This window comes from Nicotiana sylvestris, chromosome 12 (genome assembly GCF_000393655.2).
Source record: "Nicotiana sylvestris chromosome 12, ASM39365v2, whole genome shotgun sequence".
In the NCBI taxonomy this organism is placed as follows: Eukaryota; Viridiplantae; Streptophyta; class Magnoliopsida; order Solanales; family Solanaceae; genus Nicotiana; species Nicotiana sylvestris.
In genome coordinates this window covers 119,985,869-120,009,066 of record NC_091068.1, presented here as the reverse complement: position 1 = coordinate 120,009,066, position 23,198 = coordinate 119,985,869, and the positions used below count along the sequence as shown (strand labels likewise).

The 23,198-nt window shown below is 40.7% G+C and overlaps 1 protein-coding gene across 1 annotated transcript; it reads right to left on the bottom strand.

The window, feature by feature from the left end:
* Window positions 1–2,508: 2,508 nt before the first annotated feature.
* LOC138883620 (uncharacterized) lies at window positions 2,509–2,973 on the bottom strand. Its single transcript, XM_070164315.1, has one exon. The coding sequence runs from the start codon at window positions 2,971–2,973 to the stop codon at window positions 2,509–2,511; it is 465 nt and encodes a 154-aa protein (XP_070020416.1).
* Between the last annotated feature and the right edge of the window lie 20,225 nt (window positions 2,974–23,198).

Here is a 23,198-nt window from a genome sequence, read left to right as displayed (position 1 = left end):
GCCCAATAATCTAGCCTCACCCGGCTCAAACAAACCCACCGAGGATCTACACCGCCTACCATATAAAGCCTCCTATGGTACCATCTGAATGCTGGACTGATAGTTGTTGTTGTAGGCAAACTCTGCCAATGGCAAGAATTGATCCCAAGACCCTCCAAACTCAATCACACACGCATGGAGAATATCCTCATGAATCTGAATAGTACGTTCAGATTGTCCGTCTGTCTGAGGGTGAAATGTTGTACTCAACTCCACCCAAGTACCCAACTCATGCTGTATGACCCTCCAGAACCGTGATGTGAACTGAGTACCTCTATCTGAAATGACGGAAACCGTAATACCATGCATACGAACAATCTCCTGGATTTAAGTACACACAGGAATGAAGTGCGCGGACTTGGTCAGCCGATCCACAATCACCCAAATGGCATCGAACTTTCTCAAAGTCTATGGGAGCCCAACTATGAAGTCCATGGTGATCCGCTCCCACTTCCACTCCGGAATCTCTATCTGTAGAAGCAGCCCACCCGGTCTTTGATGCTCATACTTCAGCTACTGACAATTGAGGCACCGAGCTACAAACCCAACTATGTCTTTCGTCATCCGCATCCACCAATAGTGCTGCCTCAAATCCTGGTTCATCTTCTCGGCACCCGGATGAATGAAATACCGTAAACTATGGGCCTCTTCTAAAATCAACTCCCGAAGCCTATCAACATTGGGTGCACATACCTGACCCTGCATCTTCAATACCCTGTCATCACCAATAGTCACATATCTGGCATCTCCATGCAGAACCTTGTCCTTGAGGACAAGCAAATGAGGGTCATCAAATTGACACTCCCAGATATGATCAAACAAGGAAGAGCGAGAAGCCATGCAAGCTAGAACCCAACTTGGCTTTGAAAGATCCAATCTCACAAACTGGCTGGCTAAGGCCTGAACATTCATCACCATGGGCCTCTCCGCTACTGGTAAGTAAGCCAAACTCCCCAAACTCTCTGCCCGATAGCTCAAAGCATCAACCACCATATTGTCCTTGCTCGGGTGATACAAAATAGTGATATTATAGTCCTTCAGCAGCTCTAACCATCTCCTCTGCAAATTAAGATCCTTCTGCTTGAAAAGATGCTACAAACTCCAGTGATCAGTATAAATCTCACAAGGCACACCGTACAAATAATGACGCCAGATCTTCAAGGCGTGAACAATAGCAGCTAACTCGAAATCATGGACAAGATAATTCTTCTCATGTACCTTCAACTGTCTGGATGAGTAGGCAATCACCCTACCGTCCTGCATCAATAATGCTCCAAGGACAATCCTCGAGGCATCACAATAGACAGTATAAGACCCCAAACCTGTAGGCAATATCAAAATTGGGGCTGTAGTCAAAGCTGTCTTGAGCGTCTGAAAGCTCGTCTCACACTCTTCCATCCACTAGAACGGAGCACCCTTCTAGGTCAACCTGATCATAGGGGCTACAATAGATGAAAACCCCTCAACAAATCGACAGTAATAACCTGCCAATCCAAGAAAACTGTGGATCTCTGTAGCTGAGGACGGTCTAGACCAATTCTACACTGCCTCCACTTTCTTCGGATCCACCTGAATACGCTCACTCGACACCACGTGGCCTAAGAATTCCACAGAATCCAACCAAAACTCATATTTCAATAACTTTGCATATAACTTCTTTTCCCTCAAAGTCTGAAGCACTGTCCTCAGGTGCTTCTCATGATCTTCCTGACTCCGGGAGTATACCAGAATATCATCAATAAAGATAATGATGAACGAGTCAAGATATGGCCGGAACACACTGTGTATCAAATGCATGAAGGTTGTTGGGGCATTGGTCAGCCCAAATGAGAAATAAGGAACTCATAATGACCACAATGAGTCCTGAAAGTGATCTTAGAGATATCTGGCTCCCGAATCTTAATTGATGGTAACCTGAACGCAAGTCAATCTTAGAAAACACTCGTGCACCTTGTAGTTTGTTAAAAAAATCACCAATACAAGGAAAAGGATAAAGGTTCTTCATTGTAACTTTGTTCAACTGGCGATAATCAATGCACATACGCATAGAACTATCCTTTTTCTTCACAAACAAGACAGGAGCACCCCGAGGTGATACACTAGGCCAAATAAAACCATTATTAAGCAATTACTGTAACTGATCCTTCAACTCCTTCGACTCAGGAGGGGCCATACGATATAGAGGAATAGAAATAGGCTGAGTGCCCGGCAATAGATCAATGCCAAAATCAATATCTCTATCGAGTGGCATGCCCGTAAGATCAGCTGGAAACACATCAGAAAAACCATGTACTATTGGGACTGAATCAACTATAGGGGTATCAATACAGACATCTCTCACATAAGCTAGATACGCGTCACACCCCTTCTCAACCATACTCTGAGCCTTAAGGAATGAAACAACTCTACTAGGAGTATGATATAAGGTACCCTTCTACTCTACTTGCGGTATACTTGGCATAGCCAGTATCACGGTTTTGGCTGACAATTAGCAATAGCATAATGGGGCGACAACCAATCCATGCCCAAGGTAACATCAAAATCTACCATGCTGAGCAATAATAAAATGGCTCTGGCCTCAAAACCACTAAGAGCAAACACACACGATTGATAAACGCGATCCACAATAATAGAATCTTCTACAGGAGTAGAAATATAAACATAGGAACTCAAAGAATCATGAGATACACCCAAATGCGGGGCAAAATAAGAAGACACATAAGAATAGATGGAGCCTGAATCGAATAAAATTGATGCATCTCTACGACAAACCAAGACAATATATGTGATGATAGAATTAGAGGCGATAGCCTCGGTACGGGCAAGAAGGGCATAATATCTGGCCTGGCCTCCCCCTCTAGGATGACCTCTACCTCCCTGACATCCACCTTTAGCTGGCTGAGCAGGTGGGGTAGCAACTGGAGCTGTAACCATAGCCTGAGAACTCTGCAAGGCACGCTATGGCTAAGAAGTCTATGGAGGTGCACTCCTCCCAAGTATAGGGCAATCCCTCACCATATGGTGTGTGTCACCACACTCAAAACAAGCTTTGGAAGGACGTGGCAGCTATGACTAGCTTGGGTTAGGTCTGCTGGACTGACCTCTGAAAGCTCCCCGCGCAGGAAGCGCACTAGATACTAGAGGTGCATAATAAGGTTCTTGGGGCCTAGGAGGAGCTGGCATACCACTAGCTGCTGGAAGAACTCAATGAACGAGGTGACTCATATAACCCCTACCTTGAAGAACTACAGTTAGAGCATGGGCACCAGAATAATAGCTCGACTCTCAAGACCTCTTGGCCTCCCTCTCCTCTCTGTCCCGAACATGCATACCCTCTATCCTCCAAGCAATGCTCACCACCTGTTGATAAGAAATATCCATCTCCTACTCACGAGCCATGCTAGACCTGATGCTGGGAATAAGCCCTTCATTAAACCGGTGAACCCTCTCGCAAATAGTAGAAACCAAGGCTGGGGCATGTCTAGCCAAGATAGTGTAACAGACAACATACTCCAAGACAGCCATAGTACCCTGGCGCAAACGCTCAAACTCTATGCGCCATGCATCCCTGAGGCTCTGAGGAACATACTCTCTCAGGAACATATCTGAAAACTGAGTCCAAGTCAGGGAAGTTAGCTCATCCGGTCTGTCTAACTCATAGGTACGCCACTACTCATAGGCGGCTCCTAGAAGCTGGAAGCTAGTGGAAAAAACCCCGCTCGATCTAGATATACCCATGGTATGGAGGATACGGTAGCACTCATCTAGAAATCCCACACCATTATCTGATGCTAGACCACTGAATACATGAGGCTTGTACTTCTTGAACCTCTCAAGCCTCAGCTGCTCATTCTCGGAAGCCGCTGCCTTGCCCTCGGGCTGATCTGGGACTGCAAGCTATAAAGGAATAATCTTTGGGACCTGGTCAACATGCACTCACTTCTCAGGAGTGCGGGCGGTGAGAGTTTGTGTTCCTCCCCCGACCTGAGATATGGTTACAGCAAGGGGAAACAACCTTGCCTGAGCCATAGTGGTGTACATACTCATGAACTGTGCAAGAGTCTCCTGGACAGCTGGAGTAGTAGTAGCAGTAGGCGTATCAGGTGCCTGGACTCCGGCTAGAACTGTTGGTGGCACCTCAATGGTAGCTTGTGCGGGTGCTCTGGCTGCACCACGTACGCGTCCTCAGCCTCTACCCCAACCTCGGCCTCTGACGGCTCAAGTAGGGGGCGCAGGTGCCTAATCATCTCCGGTAGCACGTGTCCTCACCATCTGTGAGAGAATAGAAGACAGAAGTTTAGAATTGTGATATAAAAAATATTGCACGACAAGGAAATCAAATGAAGTGGAATTTTCCTAACAGTTACATAGCCTCTCGTAGATAAGTATAGACGTCTCCGTACCGATCCACGAGACTCTAATAAACTTGCTTGTGATTCATGACTCCTATGAACCTAGAGCTCTGATACCAACTTGCCACGACTTAAGTTCACCCTCCGTGAACTGTCGTGATGACACCTAGTCTCTACGACTAGGTAAGCCTAACAATTGCGGAAAAAGAACCAAAATGCAGAAAACGAATAAAAACTGAATATAAACAAATATAGAAGTGTTTAAGATACCGCTCGGCATATACCAATACAAGATCTCAAAAACTAAAGAATTTCCAAAACTTGGAATCTCATGAAATCACAAGCTATGAATACCTACAAGTGTCTAACTCCAGAATGTCGAAACAAAAGTAAATACAGAAGCGCTAATACTATGAGAGAGAATAGGAAGGGACTCCTCGATCTGTGGACGCGACAGATATACCTCGAAGTCTCTGGAGAATTGCCTTGCCTCAAGGGTAGTAGGGCTGAGCCGAAGTACCTAGATCTGCACATGAAGAACATGCACAGAAAGGGCATGAGTACACCACAGGCAGTACTTAGTAAGTGCCAAGCCTAACCTCGGTCGAGTAGTGACGAGGAAGGTCAGGGCCCTACTGATTATAGCTAAAACGAGGTAAAACAATATAGAATACGACAATATAATTAAATGCTAACAGTATGAAGTAACACAAGATAATAAGAATAACAACGACTATAGCATAGACAAAATAATCATAGAAGGAATACAGCTCAACACAGAGATAACAATCGGGGATCTCTCAGTATCCCGAGGATCTCATAGTATCGTCAATATGTGTGTTGGGGATCTCTTGGTATCCCTAGGATCTCTTAGTATCCTCTATATATGTGCTGGGGATCTCTCGGTATCCCGAAGATCTCTTATTATCCTCAATATACATGTTGGGGATCTCTCGATATCCCGAGGATCTCTTAGTATCCTCAATATACGTGTTGAGGATCTCTCGGTATCCCACACTGCAGTCCAAATCAATATATGTGCAGGGGATCTCCCAGAATACAAATCTATAGTACCAAAGTAAATAGGCAGGGGAATCTCTTGGGATACCGTCCTGTAGTACCAAAGTAAACACACAGTAGCAACACGAGGAATACTCAATTCAATTCAAATTTCATACCAAGGTAAAATAGGTATTTCTAACCTAGCATGCTGCACATAATCCAAATAAGGCAGTTGGGCAAGTAAAGTAATTAAGTCAATTAGACATGGTTCCCTAAGCTAACGGCAGGTTTAAATTGCAAGTAGTATAAGCAGGAAAGGAAACACAATTAAAGTTACTTAATAAAATCAAGATTTTCAACAATTAGCACAAGTACGCACTCGGCCCCTCACGTACAAGGCATTTCAAATATAAACAATACCAAATCCTAAGGGGAGTTCCCCCACACAAGGTTAGGCAAGTCACTTACCTCGAACCAGCTCAAAATCAACCCGAAACCACGCTCTTGCCACGAGTACTCGACTCCAAATGGCCCAAATCTATTCAAATCAATTGCATAATGTAAATATAACTTCAAGTAACTGATTCCACTGATGAATTCTAAGCCAATATGTGAAATTAGGAAAATGAACAAAATGCCCCCGGGCCCACGACTCAGAATTGGGTAAAAGTTATGGACTATGAACCCACATTTACTCACGAGTCTAACCAAACAAAAATTATCCAAATCCGATGTCAAATCCCCAATCAAAACACGAAAATTAGGTCTAAGAACTTTTCCAAAATTTTCCCCAATTTCTCACCCCAAATCTGAAATTAGATGATGAATTCATGTTTACATTAATGGGTTATAAGCAAAAAGGAGTTAAGAATCATTACCCAATCGATATCTCTACAAATACCTCAAAATCTCACTCAAATAAAGCTCCCAAGCTCTAGTTTTGATAAAATGGCTAAACCCTCGACTTTGAAATTTTATATTCTGCCCAGGTAAATCCTTCTTCGCGAACGCGGAAGGACCCTCACATTCGCGATGTCCCTGTCGCGAATGCGGTGACCATCTCCCCCCTCCTACGCGACCGTGGGACTATCTTCGCGAACGCGTAGGTATAAGACCTCACAGCTTCGAGAATGCGGGACCACCTTCGTGAACGCGAGACCCCACTCGCAAATGCGAAGAAGGAAACCAGAACTGACCTGCTATAATTTTCTACAATTCTCTAATTCCAAAAATAACTCGTTGAGCATTTTAAACACACTTGAGGCCCCTGGGATCTCAACCAAACATGCCAACCAATCCTAAAACCTCATTCAAATTTGTTCCAACCTTCGTAATGCTCAAAACAACATCAAATACACCAAATTAACATCGAATTCAAGCCTAAGAACTCCAAAAACTCTCAAATTCCGCTTTCGATCAAAAAGTCTGTCAAACCTCGTCCGAATGACCTGAAATATTGCAAGAACTTCACATTCAACACTATGGAGCTACTCCAACTTTCATAATTCCATTCCGACCCAGATGTCAAAATCTCCCTATCTAACCGAAAACTTCAAAAATTCAACTATCGGCATTTCAAGCCTAAATAAGCTACGGATCTCCAAAATACAATTCAAACATGCCCCTAATCCTGAAATCACCCAACGGAGCTAACAGAACCGACGTAATTCCATTTGAGGCCGTCTTCACACTACTCGACTACGATCCAAATTCTAAAGTTTAAGCTCTCTTTTAGGGACTAAGTGTCCCAAAACACTCTGAAACTTAAAACCAAACATCCCGGCAAATTAAAATAGCAGAAACAGTCATGGGGAAAGTAGTTAATAGGGGATCAGGGCTTTAATTCTTAAAAATGACCGGTTGGCTCATTACATCAAGTCGTTTTTGGCTAGATTGAGTCGAGCGTTGGTGAATTGGTAAAAGAAAAGCTAAAATGAGTATTGAATTGGCCGGATTGAGGTAAGTATCTTTCCTAACCTTGTATGGGGGACTTCCCCTTAAGATTGAGTCTTCTATACTAATTGTAGTTCGTGCATGCGAGGTGACGAGTGTGTGCTCGGACTTATTTGTGGGAAATTTGCCTCTAGGATTCTTAGGTCCTTATATTCATTATGTGTAAAGTATTCCGTCATGATTGAGTTTCCTAATTGTTTAAATTGCCTCTATATTCTCCATATAATGTTGTTAGCTTTCCTCTAATTCTTACATGTTACTTGACCCTTAATCGCCTTAATTGAAGTGATTGCCTTCCTTATTGTTTTGATACTTCTTGATTGTGAGTTCATCTATGACTTCGTGAAAATATGTTACATGTCCAATTGTTGTGGTTACTAGTGTAGTTATCACGTGCTTATTATGTCTTGTTGTTTTGTTGAGGTTATCATGCTTCTTGGTTTTTCCGTGATCCTTATTATGTACTATTCATGCTTAAATTGACGATTATTCATGTTGAACAAGACTTATGACATTCTCTTGGTAAATGTCTATTGTTGAGTATTGACTCGAGTTGAGATCTATATTGCGAAGCTAACTGTTGAAACAAGATTGATTATTGATGATTCCCTTGCCGGGAGGTTATTGTTTCTATTGTTGGTTCCCTTGTCGGAATGTTATTGTTTCTATTGTCGATTTCCCTTGCCGGGATGTTATGGTTTCTATTGTTGATTCCCTTGCCGGGATGTTATTGTTTCTATTGTCGATTTCCCTTGCCGGGATGTTATGATTTCTATTGTTGATTACCTTGTCGGGATATCATGGTTTCTATTGTTGATTCTCTTGCCGGGATGTTATTGTTTCTATTGTTGATTTCATTGCCATGATGTGGTTATTTTTATTATTTGGGTGAGGAAGAGTGTAAAGCACGAAGGGTGATGCCATGCATGATATTGTGAAGAAGAGTGTAAAGCACGAAGGGTGATGTCGTGCATGATATTGTGAGTAAATGTTAATGTACGAAGGGTGATGCAGTGCTGATATTGTGAGTGTAAAAGCACGAAGGGTGCTGCCGTGCCACATTATTGAGAGTAAAAGCACGAACAGTGATGCCGTGCCACATTATTGAGAGTAAAAGCACGAAAGCTGATGCCGTGCCATGATTACGAGAGAATTAAAGCACGAAGGATGATGCTGTGCACATTTCTATTTATGCATATGGTGAGGAAGAGTGATAAAGAACGAAGAGTGATGCCGTGCACATTTCTATTTATGCATATGGTGATGAAGAGTGATAAAGCACGAAGGGTGATGCCGTGCACTTTCTGTTTGTCATGTTTATTTGTGGTTATCAATTCAAGTGTTTTAATTGTTCAGATTCCTTTACTTTTGTGATCTTTGTGATGGAACCCCATAGTGTTTTCAATACTTTTCCATATATATATTAGTTACTCAATTAAATTCTCTTAAACCGTCTGAGGTTGTATTTTACTTAAAAAATAATTTCTACTAAGTTAATTTGTTAAATCTCATGTTAAAGGTAATACTTCATTCGATGTGGTATTTTAATTAAAAGTGATTCTTTCTTTATTCAAATGATTTCTAAAAAAATTAATCTCATCTTTTCTTGATGAATTCCTAATTAGCTTAGAAGTTGTACTCTACTTTATGTTATGTAAATGAGACTCTTTGAACATCTTAAATTGCATTGGTTATGGACCCTATGTACTGGGTAACATGAGAATGTTATTGTGCAAAGAGAGATAGAAATATGTGGGCACAAGGTGTCGGGTGTGCTAAAAGTTTGGTAATTGAGGTTATGATATGAGATATCGAGTTTAGATGACTAGAAATTGTGCATCAGAAACGATATGATTTATTGATCTGACATCGTCTTCTTTGTTTGAGTACATTTTTACTTGTCTATATTCCAGCTATTTTGGTATTAATTTATTTACTTATCTTTCGTTTCCATTCGTGTTTCTCTTTATTGTTTCTACTGATTGTAGTTTGTTCTTTTCCTATTGTTGATATTACTTTGTCATTTTTAGGTTGATAGTTTATTATCAAATCCTGCTCAATTTATTTGGCCAGTAGGTATCTGGACTGTTCCTCGTCACTACCCCACTGATGTTAGTCTTGATACTTACTGGGAACTGTCGTGGTGTGCTCACACTACACTTCTATATATTTTTGTTTACAGATCCAGGTATTCGATCGGTAGTAGCTGTGCGGGTCGTTGCGGTGGAGACTCAAGGTAAGCCTGCTGCAGTGTTTGTAGGCCTCGGAGTCACCTTCATTTGTACTTATTTCCATTTATTCCTTTGTTTCGGAACAGTAATGTATTTATTTTGTATAACTATTCTTAGAAAGGCTTACGACTTGCACCACCGATTTTGAGAGTTGTAATTTGTTAAGAATTATTTAATTTAAAGTTTGCAAATGTAAATGTCATCTCAGTTAATGTTAGACTTGCCTAGTTTAGAGACTAAGTTCCATCACGACTCCTTCGAAGAAATTTTGGATCGTGAAATTAAAATAGTATTTTTATAATTCTCATAATCTGATAATCTCAAGTATGTACCAATAAGTAAGATGTCAAAATATTTTAATACATTTTGAGAAATTCAAGTCCGTTTTGAAGTAAAAAATAGCTCCATTCACTTTTTATAAGAAATAATCAACTCCAAAAAATATTACCCGAGACTTCATTTTTTAATTATTCATTTTTATATATTGCATATTTATTAGAAAATTCAATTACTTATTTGAATATCCTCTGTCACATTATTCCAAAAAATTAAGAATAAACTCTAATCACTTTTGTTTATAATATGTAAACAATATATAAAATAAATAATTTTAGGGCTTCAACTTTTGGGGCCTAAAGAAATTGCTCTAATGGCCTCCCCGTTGAGCAGACACTGCTATATTAGAAATTTATTTACCTATATTCTCTATGTTTTGCAGTTTTTAATACGTATCTAGGTTTTTCTTGCAAAGTATATACATTGTTCCTTAAAAGGCTCACATCACATTATTAGTGCCTTCAATTAAGGGATTCAGTTACATCCTTTCGCCCCCGACCCCTCCTTCCCCCCAATCCTTTTCTCTCTCCCTTTTCTATTTTTACATAGAAATCCCTTAATCTATGTCAAGAATCTCCATCTTCTCTCTTCTCACTATTGCCGACAGCTTATATTATTAAAAAATATTCAAAAATTGTATGATAACTGTATCATAATTGCATTTGAATTGTATCAGATACATCAATGCCTAACACATAATTGTATCATACTTGTATCACAATTGTATCAAACTTGCATTTGGCACATTAATACCCAAAATAATACATGATCCAATACTAATAAATTAATATACAATTATCATACTTGTGATACAAAATGTGAAATTCGTCATGAACTCACAATTGCTCGAAACAATATACAATAAATATACAATTATCATTTATTTGTAATACAATTAGTGCAACAATTGTAATACATATACAATTATAATACAATCGTGATGCATTTCTGAAAAGTTGTGATACAATTATGATCTTCATCTTCTTCAATAATGATTTCAGAAATAAAGAAAGCCAGATTAGAAAGAAAGAAAACAAGATTCAAAACTTACCCACAACTTGATTTTAGAGAAATATTCTGAATTTCGTCTGCATTATATTAATAAGAAATAGAGATTTTGGGTGACTACTAAGAAAGAGAGAAATTGGGTTTGAAAACTTCGGGAAAAGGAATTAATTTTTTTAGTTGTTGTTGTTGTTGGTGGTGGTGGTGGTGGTGGGGTATAAATAAAAGAGAGATTTTGGATAATTATTAAGAAAGAGAAACAAAAAAGAAACAGATCTTACATGTAGAGGGAGTTATTGAAAATGAGGGGTGGGTGTCGTGTAATTGAAAATCTAAAATTAGGGGATCTTGCTTTTTTTATAATGGTTTTGTATATAACTTGTAAATATAGATATACAAAGTAATTAATAAGGAACCTAAATAAATTTTTTTATTGTAATATATCTAGGTAAAAATCTCAACTTCAAATATATGGAGGCCCATTCCATTTCTGTAGGCAGATTTGAACAACGAAAGAGCCCAAATCTTACACTAAGATTCCTAAGCGATCAGTTAGTGAAAGAGCCCAAATCATTTCTGTTGGATAAGTATGTAGCAGTGTTAAGAGCATGCTCCCAAAATTGGTAAGAAGCATGGGAAGAAGAGTCAATCCTTTTTCAATTATAATTCGATTACAATGTTCTAATTGTTATAAATATATTATATTATGGATGTTCATTTAGTACTCCGTTGTAAATAAGCTTCCTGAAGAAGCTTATCCATATGGGACTCCACCGTAAATATGTTTATCTATTTAAGTACTCTATTGGAAATAAGCTTCCTGAAGAAGCTTATCACTTCGATACCCGGTTATGGATAAACATTACCCCCGGTAGAAGATTATTCATACCGGGTATAATAAGTTTATCCTTTCAGTAGACAGTTATGGATAAATACTATCCCTGGTAGAAGATTATCCATACCGGATATAATAAGCTTATCCTTTCAGTACCCAGTTATGGATAAACATTACCCCCGGTAGAAGATTATCCATATCAGGTATAATAAGCTTATCCTTTCAGTAATCCATTATGGATAAACATTGCTCTCAGTAGAAGATTATCCATATCTGGTATAGTAGCAGCTTACACAGCAGCTTCCTTTCTTCTATAAATAGAATAGATTTCAGTTCATTATATACATAAGTTTGAAAGTTGAATAATATATCAACATCTCTCTCTACTTCTCTTCGGTTTCTTTGCTTTAAAGTCTTTATTTTATAATACGTTATCAACACGAAACTCTGCCATCTCGAGCAAATATTTTGAGAGTATCTGAGGTAAGAACTTTCTTTTCCTAAATAATGTCAAATCTTTCTAAACTTGAATTTGTAGCCCTGGATATATCGGGAAAAAACTACATGTCTTGGGTGCTTGATGCTGAAATTCATCTTGAAGTGATGGGTCTGGCAAACACCATCAAAGACAAAAATCAGGCATCAAACCAAGACCGTGCCGAAGCAATAATATTCATACGCCATCACCTTGATGAGGGCCTGAAAATGGAATATCTTACTGTTAAAGATCCAGTCATACTATGGAATAATTTTAAAGATAGATATGACCACCTGAAGATGGTCGTTCTTCCACATGCACGATATAATTGAACTCATCTAAGGCTACAAGATGTTAAATCTATCAGTGAGTATAATTCTGCTATGTTCAGAATTATTTCCCAATTGAAGTTAACTGGTGATAATATTACTGATCATGATATGTTGGAGAAAACTTTCACCACTTTTCATGCCTCGAATATGCTCATGCAGCAGCAATATCGAGAGATGGGATTTAAAAAATATTCTGAACTTATCTCACATCTTCTTATAGTCGAGCAACATAATGGGCTATTAATGAAAAATCATGAAAGCCGACCTATTGGTTCTTGTCCATTCCCTGAAGTGAATGAGACGAACTTCCACCAAGCTAAACGTGGAAGAGGTCGTGGCCCCAGTCGTGGTCATGGCCGTGGTCGGGGAAGAAACCCCAATCATGGTAATAATAATGCACCAAAGAAGCCTCCTCACCACCAGCAGTGGAAAAGGAAGGAACAAAAGCATGAAGCGGTGCAAGCGCCAAATGCAGAAAATGCATGCTATAGATGTGGAGGAAAAGGGCACTGGTCACGTACTTGTCGTACGCCAAAGCACCTGGTTGAGCTTTATCAAGCCTCCCTGAAGAAGACAGAGAAAAATGCTGAAGCAAATTTTATTTCTGAAGATAATTTAGACTTCATGCATTTGGATGTAGCTGATTACTTTGCACTCCCAGAAGGAGAAACAAGTCATGTAATCGGTGGTGAATCTGTAGAAATGTAAATATTTTAATTTTTGTTATTTGTAATAGATAGTATGGTTATGTAATTGTTGTACATAAAGAAAAATTATGATTTGATAATGATGTTTACTATAATATATCTTGTTTATGTCATTTTGAAGAATATGGATAACATTATTAGATCAACTTAAACTCTAGCAGAGTTTGCAAGAAATATACAACCACAAGAAGTGGTTATATTTCGTATATCTCATTGTAATTATATTTTGTTAACTACCAGAAGTGGTATATGCCTATGATCACCAGAAGTGATAATTTAGGCTTTCTATGGTTACAATTGAAGATAAGCTACATAAATATTCTCTATATTAAATGCACGCCTCGATTTGCTCCTGAAGTAGTAAATATTTTAAAAGAAGTTGAGGCATCACAATTTGATGTGATTAATGCGCATTCAGATAATTATGTTCGATTTCCTGAAGGATGAGAACTTTTGATAATATTAATCCATTCCCTGAAGTGAATGTGACAATACTAATAAGTCGGGTAAATATGAACGCGCTCTTGATGTGAATACATTACAATTCACCTCCAGAAGAGTTAATATAATTGAGAGAATATATACTCAATATTTCGTATTTTAAATTTGCTCCTGAAGAAGTAACACAATTGAAATTGCCTCCTGAAGTGGAAAAATATTATGAAGAGGAGTTTTCGTGTGCTTAAACAATTGTTTTACATTGTTTATTTGATTGTGATTTTCTCTCATGACACCAGCAGTGTCTGAGCAATATTTGATAGTACAAAATGTATCAACAACTCCTGAAGAGCTAAATGTTTGCCTAAAGAATACATGACACCAGTAGTGCCAGATAAATATTAGATTGTGGATAATAAATGAAGGCTCTCGAAGAGCTTATATACAAATATGTCATTCATATTATATGATTATGGTCAAAACATATGTTGTAGTAAACCTGAAGTTTACTAATACAAATGGCTATCATATTGAGACTACAAATGATTGGAAGATTGATAATCTTCATGTTTCCACAATCATAGGGGGTAAAATAATATGTATGTGAGAAGTTACCTGCCTTATTCTTTAATTTGTACTATATCATGTATCACAGTAAACCAGAAGTTTACTAAAGCAAAAGTTTATGCCATAGTAAACCAGAAGTTTACTAAGAGATAGCACATGACATGATAAACTTGAAGTTTTCATTTGCCATTTTTAAATGAGCTATTTGAGAATTCAGATAAGCATATACTAAAGAACTAGAAGATTCTTCAGGAATTCTCATGTGTTGCTTGTTCTCATAATGAATTGATTATACCAGCTAAAGTTGGGACTAAGACCCCTGATTCTGAAATATATAAAAGGTGAATATGGGCCCGTTCACCTATCATGTGAACCACTTATAGGTGCATATATGAGATGGTTACATGTGTAATTATTGTCAACCTGCAGTTTGGCATTTGGAATTGCTTTTCTCGATTAAGAGCATAATTTTCAGATTATGAAATCAAGACAGTTCATCTTGATAATGCTGGTTTATATCCAAGCTGGTTTAGCATTGAATACCTCCTATTAATGGCTAAACCATTGCTTATGAGAACAAAGCTTCATGTGTTGGTCTAAGATTTTCTAAATTGCATATAGCAGCACTTGTATGCATCAGATCAACAATATATGATAAGTCCTCCCTTCACAATTGGTTTAGGATCAGAAACCAAATATTTTTACTATCTTTTGTTGCGTGGTATATGATTAATTTCTCTACCATAATACACAAAGATATGTTTCCCAAAGATGATTGGGGATATATGTTAGTTTTTCTAACATTTGGGGGATGGAATAAACAGTTGAAAAATATGCTATATGAATCGAATTATCATGATCCTCACTTAGAAGATAATTCAAGTCGAATGCCAGAAGCATTTGCTGATCCAAAATTAAATATCATATTTCAGCTGCAAATGCTCCTATTAAAATTAAAGTCCCTGAAGGATAGAGTTTACTGTACGCATGAAGCGTGGTAGACCAATCGGTTCCAAAGGTAACAATCCTTGAAAAATAGTAGGAGCTAATGATCAAAATGATCATAATGAGGAGGAAATAAGCTCTAGAAGAGCCCACGACATAACATTTCATGAAACTCCCGAAAAAGTTCAGGTACCTGAAAATAAAGAAAGTGATGAGATCTCCACAAGTTATGTCGCTTCGGAACTGACACAAAATGATCGTCGACGATATATTTAATACAATATAGTGCACAATATTGTAAAAGATTGTGAGGATCGGACTAGCAGTCCAGACACTTGAAGATGTCATACCATTTAGATACAAGTCTTAACCTATATGACTTATTTGGCTAAATCTATATGAAGATCCTTGAAGGATTGAAAATGCCCGAAGCATATAATTCAAAGTCTTGAGAAATGTACTCGATCAAATTATAAAGATCTTTGTACGGTTTAAAGCAATCTGTGCGCGTGTGGTATAATCGCCTCAGTAAATATTTGCTGAAAGAAAGTTACATAAATTATGTTATTTCCAATCCTTAAGGGAGTTTTAACACCACAATAATGAGACTCAGCATGAATAAATATATAAACAATAGTTGATGCGGCACGCATTCCGATCCCACCATATAATCAATAACAGTACAAATATTCACCCTTATTACTCCTTGTTGCGGCGTGCAACCCGATCCCACCAATCCACCCTTATTACTCCTCAATATATGTATCAGCCTTATTCCTCCTATTGTGCCATGCAACCCGATCCCACCTGTCCACCCTTATTACTCCTTGTTGCGGCGCACAACCCGATCCCACCAGACAATCACATTCACCCTTATTCCTCCTGTTCCAACATGCAACCCGATCCTAATATATATATATCAGCACCAATCACAAAATAAAGACAAGTTATCGCAAGTTAACTCAAATCCTCCACAACACTTATACATCAATTCAACACAAAGGAATATCATTACAGTTATGAAACTTTACCAGTTAAAACTACACAGCGAGACCAACCAAAGTGTACCATGAAGTACCAATAAACTAGTATAAACCAACATTGTGATATAATTGAACAATGGAACAATTAACAACACTAATAGAGAAGCAATATTTAACAAGAAGCAATTTGACATGGAAGCATCAACAAGCAAGTAGCAGGTAAGACATGAGAGCAATATATAGGGAAAAAGGGGCAAGGGGACAAGCTAAACAAGTAATTTGGCGATGCATAGGTGCTCTTCACCACACCTATACGCCACACACATGGTATTTCATATAGTGTAACGACCCGACCGGTCGTTTTATGAATAAACGCCCTGATCCCCTATTAACTTGTATGCGGTAAAATCGGGGGCCCGATTTCCCCGTCATTAAGTCGCCTCGTGAACATGCTTCTTGAGGTTTGAAGCCGAGGTCGAGACCCATCTTCGGGAGCCATCAGGTTTTGGCCCCGGAGGGGCAGTTCGTACTAACAACTATAATAGGGGAGATGGGAGTTCCTAAGGCACGCAGCTAATATTGATAGAGCCTAATGTTATCTAGTTATCCCATCCCTCTACCTTTATGATTAATGCATTTTGTACTATGTTGGGATTTCCCCTCCTATATAAGGGGGATCCTTGGCACTTTGTAAACTCTGTTTTTCCATCCGCTTCACACGAAATATACAAGAACTCTTTCTTTTCTCTCTAACATGTTCTCTCAGTATTATTGCTCATATTTATTGCCTTCATACTTGTTCTTCATTTATTGCTTGACATTGGCCATAAAGAGCCTCCCTTAATTATATCCTAACTGTTAGCCCTTTCCCTTTTATCCCTGATAGCTCGAGTTCGAGCCCAAGCATCGAACTTGAGGCCCCTCATCGGTCAGTCCGAGGCCCGATTGGCCAACCCCTCGGTTCACTTACAATTCCATTTTAGCTCGTATTTCCTTTTTTATATTCACGTATCTAGCATCAACTGCTTAACAACTAGCATAAAAATAGATCACGTATTATTAGAGTCCCATCAATAAATTTAATTTTTATTACTATTTTCACGGTAAATAGTTTGGCGCCCACCGTGGGGCTAAAAATAATAGTGATTACTTTCTTGCTGCGCAAGTTGCCTTTCACATTTTTTCTTGTCCAAGATCTTCGATTTTAGGACAAAATATCTGGCTCAGTGAATAAAGTTGAGAGCAACAACCTTGAAAACCACAAAGAGAAGAACATGACTACTCTAGATATAGGTACACAACCGCAAAACTCAACCCGGGTGGAAGGGGAGACTCTCTGACACGATGTCCATATGATTATTGGAGGAACCAACGTCCCCCAAGGACTCATGTTCAAGCGGACAAGAAAGTCCACCATAAAAGAGGGACCGACCAGAAACCGCGCACCTGAAGACACCCTCGCGTTCAGCGAGGAGGATCTCGATGCCATGACAAAATCGCACAATAATGCACTGGTGATCTCGTTCCTTTTAAACAATACCAGGATAAACCGTGTGCTCGTAGATCCAGGCAGCTCGACCAACGTAATCAGATTAGAGGTAGTAGGACAACTAGGGCTTCTCGATCAAATCACCCCTATCCCTCGAGTCCTCCATGGCTTCAACATGACCGGTGAAGTAATGCAAAGTGATATCACCCTCTCGATCGACACGTCTGGCGCGATTCAGAACACTGAGTTCCAAGTCATCGATAGCGATATGAGGTACAATGCACTGCTTGGCCAGCCTTGGATACACATTATGAGGGCAGGACCAACAACCTTACACCAGGTGATAAAATTTCCCATGAAGGACGACATAACGACCATGCATGAAGAACAAAGGGCAATGAAATAAATGTTTGCAATTCACCATAAGGCGCCAATCCCCACGCACCCGATCTCAGATGAGGTTGGGAACACACAGACCCCCGAGGACGACGAAGAAGATTTCTTCCCTCCTTGGACCTTCATCACCCTCGAAGAATCTGACGCAACTAAATTAACAGTCGAAGAGCTGGAGCTGACCTTTTTTATTGAATACCTCCCGGATTGTAAGTTATATCTGGGAACGGGGTTAACCCCCCAAGTCAGGAAAGTGTTCGTTCAATTTCATAGTAACAATATCGACTGTTTCTCTTGGTCCCACTTAGATATGACATGAATTCCGCCAGAAATAACCTCCCATAAAATGAGCGTCGATCCTAAGTTTAAACACATAAAGTAGAAGAGAAGACCACAGTCCGAGGTAAAACATGCCTTCATCAAAGAAGAGGTGACGAAAGTTCATAAAATAGGATCCATTAGAGAGGTAAAGTACACCAAATGGCTGGCCAACATAGTAGTGGTGCCTAAAAAGGGAAACAAGCTAATAATGTGTGTAGATTATAAAGACTTGAATAAAGCGTGCCCCAAAGATTCCATCATATTGCCAAACATCGATTGTATGATCGACGCTACGGTCGGCCACGAGACTATATGTAGTGAAATCAGGGGGATCTATTTCCCGCCATTAAGGTACATTCAGAAAGTCATGTCAGCATCTCGAGGTTGTGGGATTACGTTCGAGCTCCCTCTCTCAAGGATCGTCCACGACCCTGCAGAGACTCCTAGGATAAGGAATCTGACCGCGACCCAGCAAAAGTTACGAAGACGGGCGACTCCCGAGGCAAGCGGCTAGAGTCAATAGGCATTAGTACCATGCCTACCCGTCCCATCCCCGTGTCGTTTCATTTAATACACTTTGTACTATATGGTATTCCCTCTCCTATAAATAGGGATCCATGCCACTTTGTAAGGGACTGATGTTGCTCCATTTCACCACAGGTGCAATAATATCTCTTTCTCTCTCTCTTTTCTTTCTAAGCTTGTTCGTTTTCACTGGTCCGAGGCCACCTCGATATTCATCGCGTTCTTACTCTTTCTTCATCATATACCATAGTACTGGCCATAAAGAGCCTTGTTTGATTATATCTTCAACTATTATCCCATCCCCGACTATCCCCGGTAGCTCGAGCTCGACCTCGATGTCGACATCGAGGTCCTTCATCAATCAGACCTATACTTGGGCAGCAGGCCCCACGGTTCGATTACTATCTCGTTTTAGCTTGCTTTTCATCATTAGATTCCATATTATTAGGATCAACTGCCCAAACAACTAGCTCGAGAATAGTTCACGTATTTTTAGAATCCCATTTACAAATTTAATTATTGTTACCATTTTCACGGTAAATAGTATGGCGCCCACCGTGGGGCTAAAAATAATAGTGACTATTTTCTTGCTAGTTTCATTGCACAAACACACATTATCTTTCACACTTTTTTTTGTCCAAGACCCTTTGATTTCAGGTCAAAATGTCTGGCTCGGTAAACAAAATCGAGAACAACAACCTCGAAAATCACGGGGAAAATAGCGTGGCTGCCCTGGTTGCTAGAGCACTACTACAAAACCCCGATAACACGCCCAAACCGATTCTAGCGGACGGGGACTCACAGGACGCGTAGTAAGTCGATGAAACTTCTTACACAGACAGGAACATTCAGCATATCGACCAACAGGAAGCCCAACAAATCCCGGCTCGAGAAACACAAGAGGTCACACCTCATTCATCGATAGGACACGTGAGATCGTCCCCGGTTTTGGATGACTAGGCAACACAGGTCTTCGCCCAATGTTTAAACGAGGCATGCCTGATGATTCCAGGTCTTTTCAAACGATGCTTAGCTAGATACCCAGCTAAGACCTGGCGGTATGCCTATACCCGGCACCGGCCATGAGTCAGGGCCATGGACAACCATTTGAGAGCCTCTACAGTCCCGGTATACCCAAGCAGGCTCCCAGCAAATAAAGTAATGCCAAACAAATGGAGGTACCATCCATGTGCCATGAATGGGAGGAATGCCACAAGATGTAACTTACCTCGCAATGGTAGGGAAATATCTCAGGGGCATCATCCTCGGGAGTCTGACAAGGCACAGCCGACAAAGGATCCCTGCCCAGCAGAGTATGGTTTCAACATTGCTATACCAAACATCCTGATCACCATAAGCAAGACCAGGGACGCTGAGCGACTCAGTCCTGTTCGACAAAGACCCTTTCAAAAGAGCCACAACCTGACGCAGGAACCGCAGGGCACGCATGACCACGGGGTCAAAAATGACCCCCATCTCGGAAAGACGACAGTTGTGTTGCTCAATTAAAATCGTTGCCGAGTACCATCGAGCGATCTGGATCGAATCCAGGCCCGAGGAAGGAGGGAAACCAGGAAGGATGAAGTGAACAAGCCACAGTGTATTACCACGGCAGTGAAGGAGCGACGACACCCTCCGAGGACTCATAAAATGGAAAGTGAAAATGTTCGCCATTAGGAAAAGACGGGTCCAGGGAAGTATTCCGGAAGACACCCATACATCCAGGGAAAAGGACATCGATACTTTGCCTCGACATCACACTGACACATTGGTAACCCTCTCTCTCATTTGATCTATTTCAAATAAAACATGTGTTCATGAATTCAGGTGGTTCAGTCACGTACAACAACGCTGTAGAACCAAAGTCAATAGGGCAGCCCGGGCTAATGGACCAAATTACTCCCGCATCACGAATCCCTGGCAAATTCCTAATGACAAATCGCCACAAAGGCCATCCTCTTAATACGGCCCACATGATCTCAAGCTAGGACGTCGAGCTCTATATCATCGGATGAGGCGCAAAGCGTAGACGTCTTAATTAGACGACTGCCGCCACACCACCCGGAGACAGCATCGGCCCCGTGTCGCCAAAATCATGGAACCCCCCGCAAGGGTTGAAACTAAAATAAGTCAATGGAAATCAATACGCAACGAGAGGAAACTCTTTACCATATGACGCATCGCCGACATCAATGCCCCCACCCTTGGAGGGATCAAAGGGTAAGCAAACCGCATCCTCGGTCAAGCCTGATAAGACATAGCGGATGTTTTTATCGGGGCTCACACCTCGGAAGGGTAGAAAATGCACCGAACCTCAAAACGTCGCCTACGCGTCCTGCGGTGAGGAAGAACTTCTTTATTCCCTTGTTATTTTTTCACTAACCTGTATGCAGACAGCTGGCCAGGATATTCGGAGGTTCTAACTCTACCAGGGGGAGGGGCGCCGCGCTCCTTCCCCTTAGTCGGGCTTCCTCCCCAAAGAGGGACTTGCCAGCAAGATTATTAGCGGAGCTACGTACCCTAGAGGAGGACCCGATACGGTCACAAGACTTCTTCTATAGTCCAACGACGAGCGATGATCTGCTTTTAAGGGCACCGTCCCCTCGGGATGACCGGGAAATAGTAGACTAAACCCCAATCGGGAACTATGTACCGGATCGAATGGTCCGAGAAGCTGCACCCGCGTGGGCTGAGCTCATGACAATGAAACAATGTATGTCTGCACCAAGCAATAAAAAGATATCTTTTCAGCATCTTATTCTCCAGACAATGAAATCTCAAGTATAGCCCCGACAGGGGCCTCTCCACCAAACGCGTCCCGAGATACTCGGAGACTTAGCATCAGCAATTCAACACTTGCACGACCCCAGGGTCGAAATTCCGGGCTCATAAAGCCTCTACAAGGCAACTTCGAGCTCATGAAAAATGGTCTTCATGCTTAAACAAATTCGATAACTCGGAGATTGTTGATCATCGCCATGTGCTGGAAAACCCGAAACTGTAAGACCCCTAGCGGACAGACTCAGCGTAACCAGATCTATTCTACAAAAACTGTAAGACCTTAGCAGGCATGACAAACTGTAAGACATCAACAAGCATGAGAATTCCGAAGTTCAAGCTATACGTCGCATTTGTAGGAATCCCGAAAGGCCATACCCTCGATGTAGACGCATGAACTATCACTCGGAATCAAAAATGGCTACGACCAGACACATATGACTACGGTCAAAATGGCTAATACAGCCAAACTAACGTGACTCGAGGATGCCCGACCATCGCTAAACAAAAATCACCGGCCACTACTTCGAATATACTTCAGAAAGAACCGGTTAAAGAAGGCTTCCCTTAACAGGCAAAAAATGAGCTTCGACCATGTCAGCTCTAAATCACAAGGCTTCGACCTACTAACGATCTATGAACCTTTCGAGGTGCTCGAAACATCGCCGCCGACGACTTAAAATCGAGGTTCTTCCAGAACCGACAACGGGTCAGGCAAAAATCTTTCAAAAGACCTTAACGAGCAGAAAAAAGCCTACAAAAAGCCCACAGGCAAAAATAGCCTAAGAGCCATTGTCGCCAGCTAATCAAGCCTCTGGGCCACATATTAAAAGGTCTCTACGACCAAACAACATAAGAGTCATTGTCGCTAGCTAAAAAATTGACAACTTGAGGATTAAAATGAGCTCGAATTGTAACCTGATTCGGAGATCAAATCCAAAATAGTTAACTATGCAAGCCTCCGAGCCATATATGGAAAGGTCTCAATGACCGAAACAGTGTAAGAGGCATTATCGATGGTCTAAAAAATACTTAATGGCCAATTAAAGCCCGAATCGCAACGCAACTTGGAGACTGGACCTGGAATGGTCAAACTACAACATGCCTAAGGGCACGGCATAAATGCCATTGTCAACCAGCTGAGTGAGCCTCCGGGCCACACATATGTAAGGTCACTTCGACCCTAAGCACAAAAGGCCATCGCCATCCGCCCAGGCAGGCAGGAAAGAACTTGAGGGTCAATTGATGCTCGAATCGCAATGCAACTTGGAGACTGGACCCGAAATGGTAAACTACAATATGCCTAAGGGCACGACATAAATGACACCATCGCCAGCTCAGACAAACGCAAAACTCGAGGGTAAATTAAGCTCGAGTCGGGCCTCGACTCGGAGACTGAACCATAAGACTGTTAAAGCATGCAAGCCTAAGGGTATATCCGAGATCAAATTAACCCAATTTGAAACTCCAACGTGCAGAAATACAGAAA

Coding starts and splice junctions, on each gene's coding strand:
- LOC138883620 (XM_070164315.1), bottom strand. CDS start 2,973: ATGGTTACAGCTCCAGTTGCTACCCCACCTGCTCAGCCAGCTAAAGGT.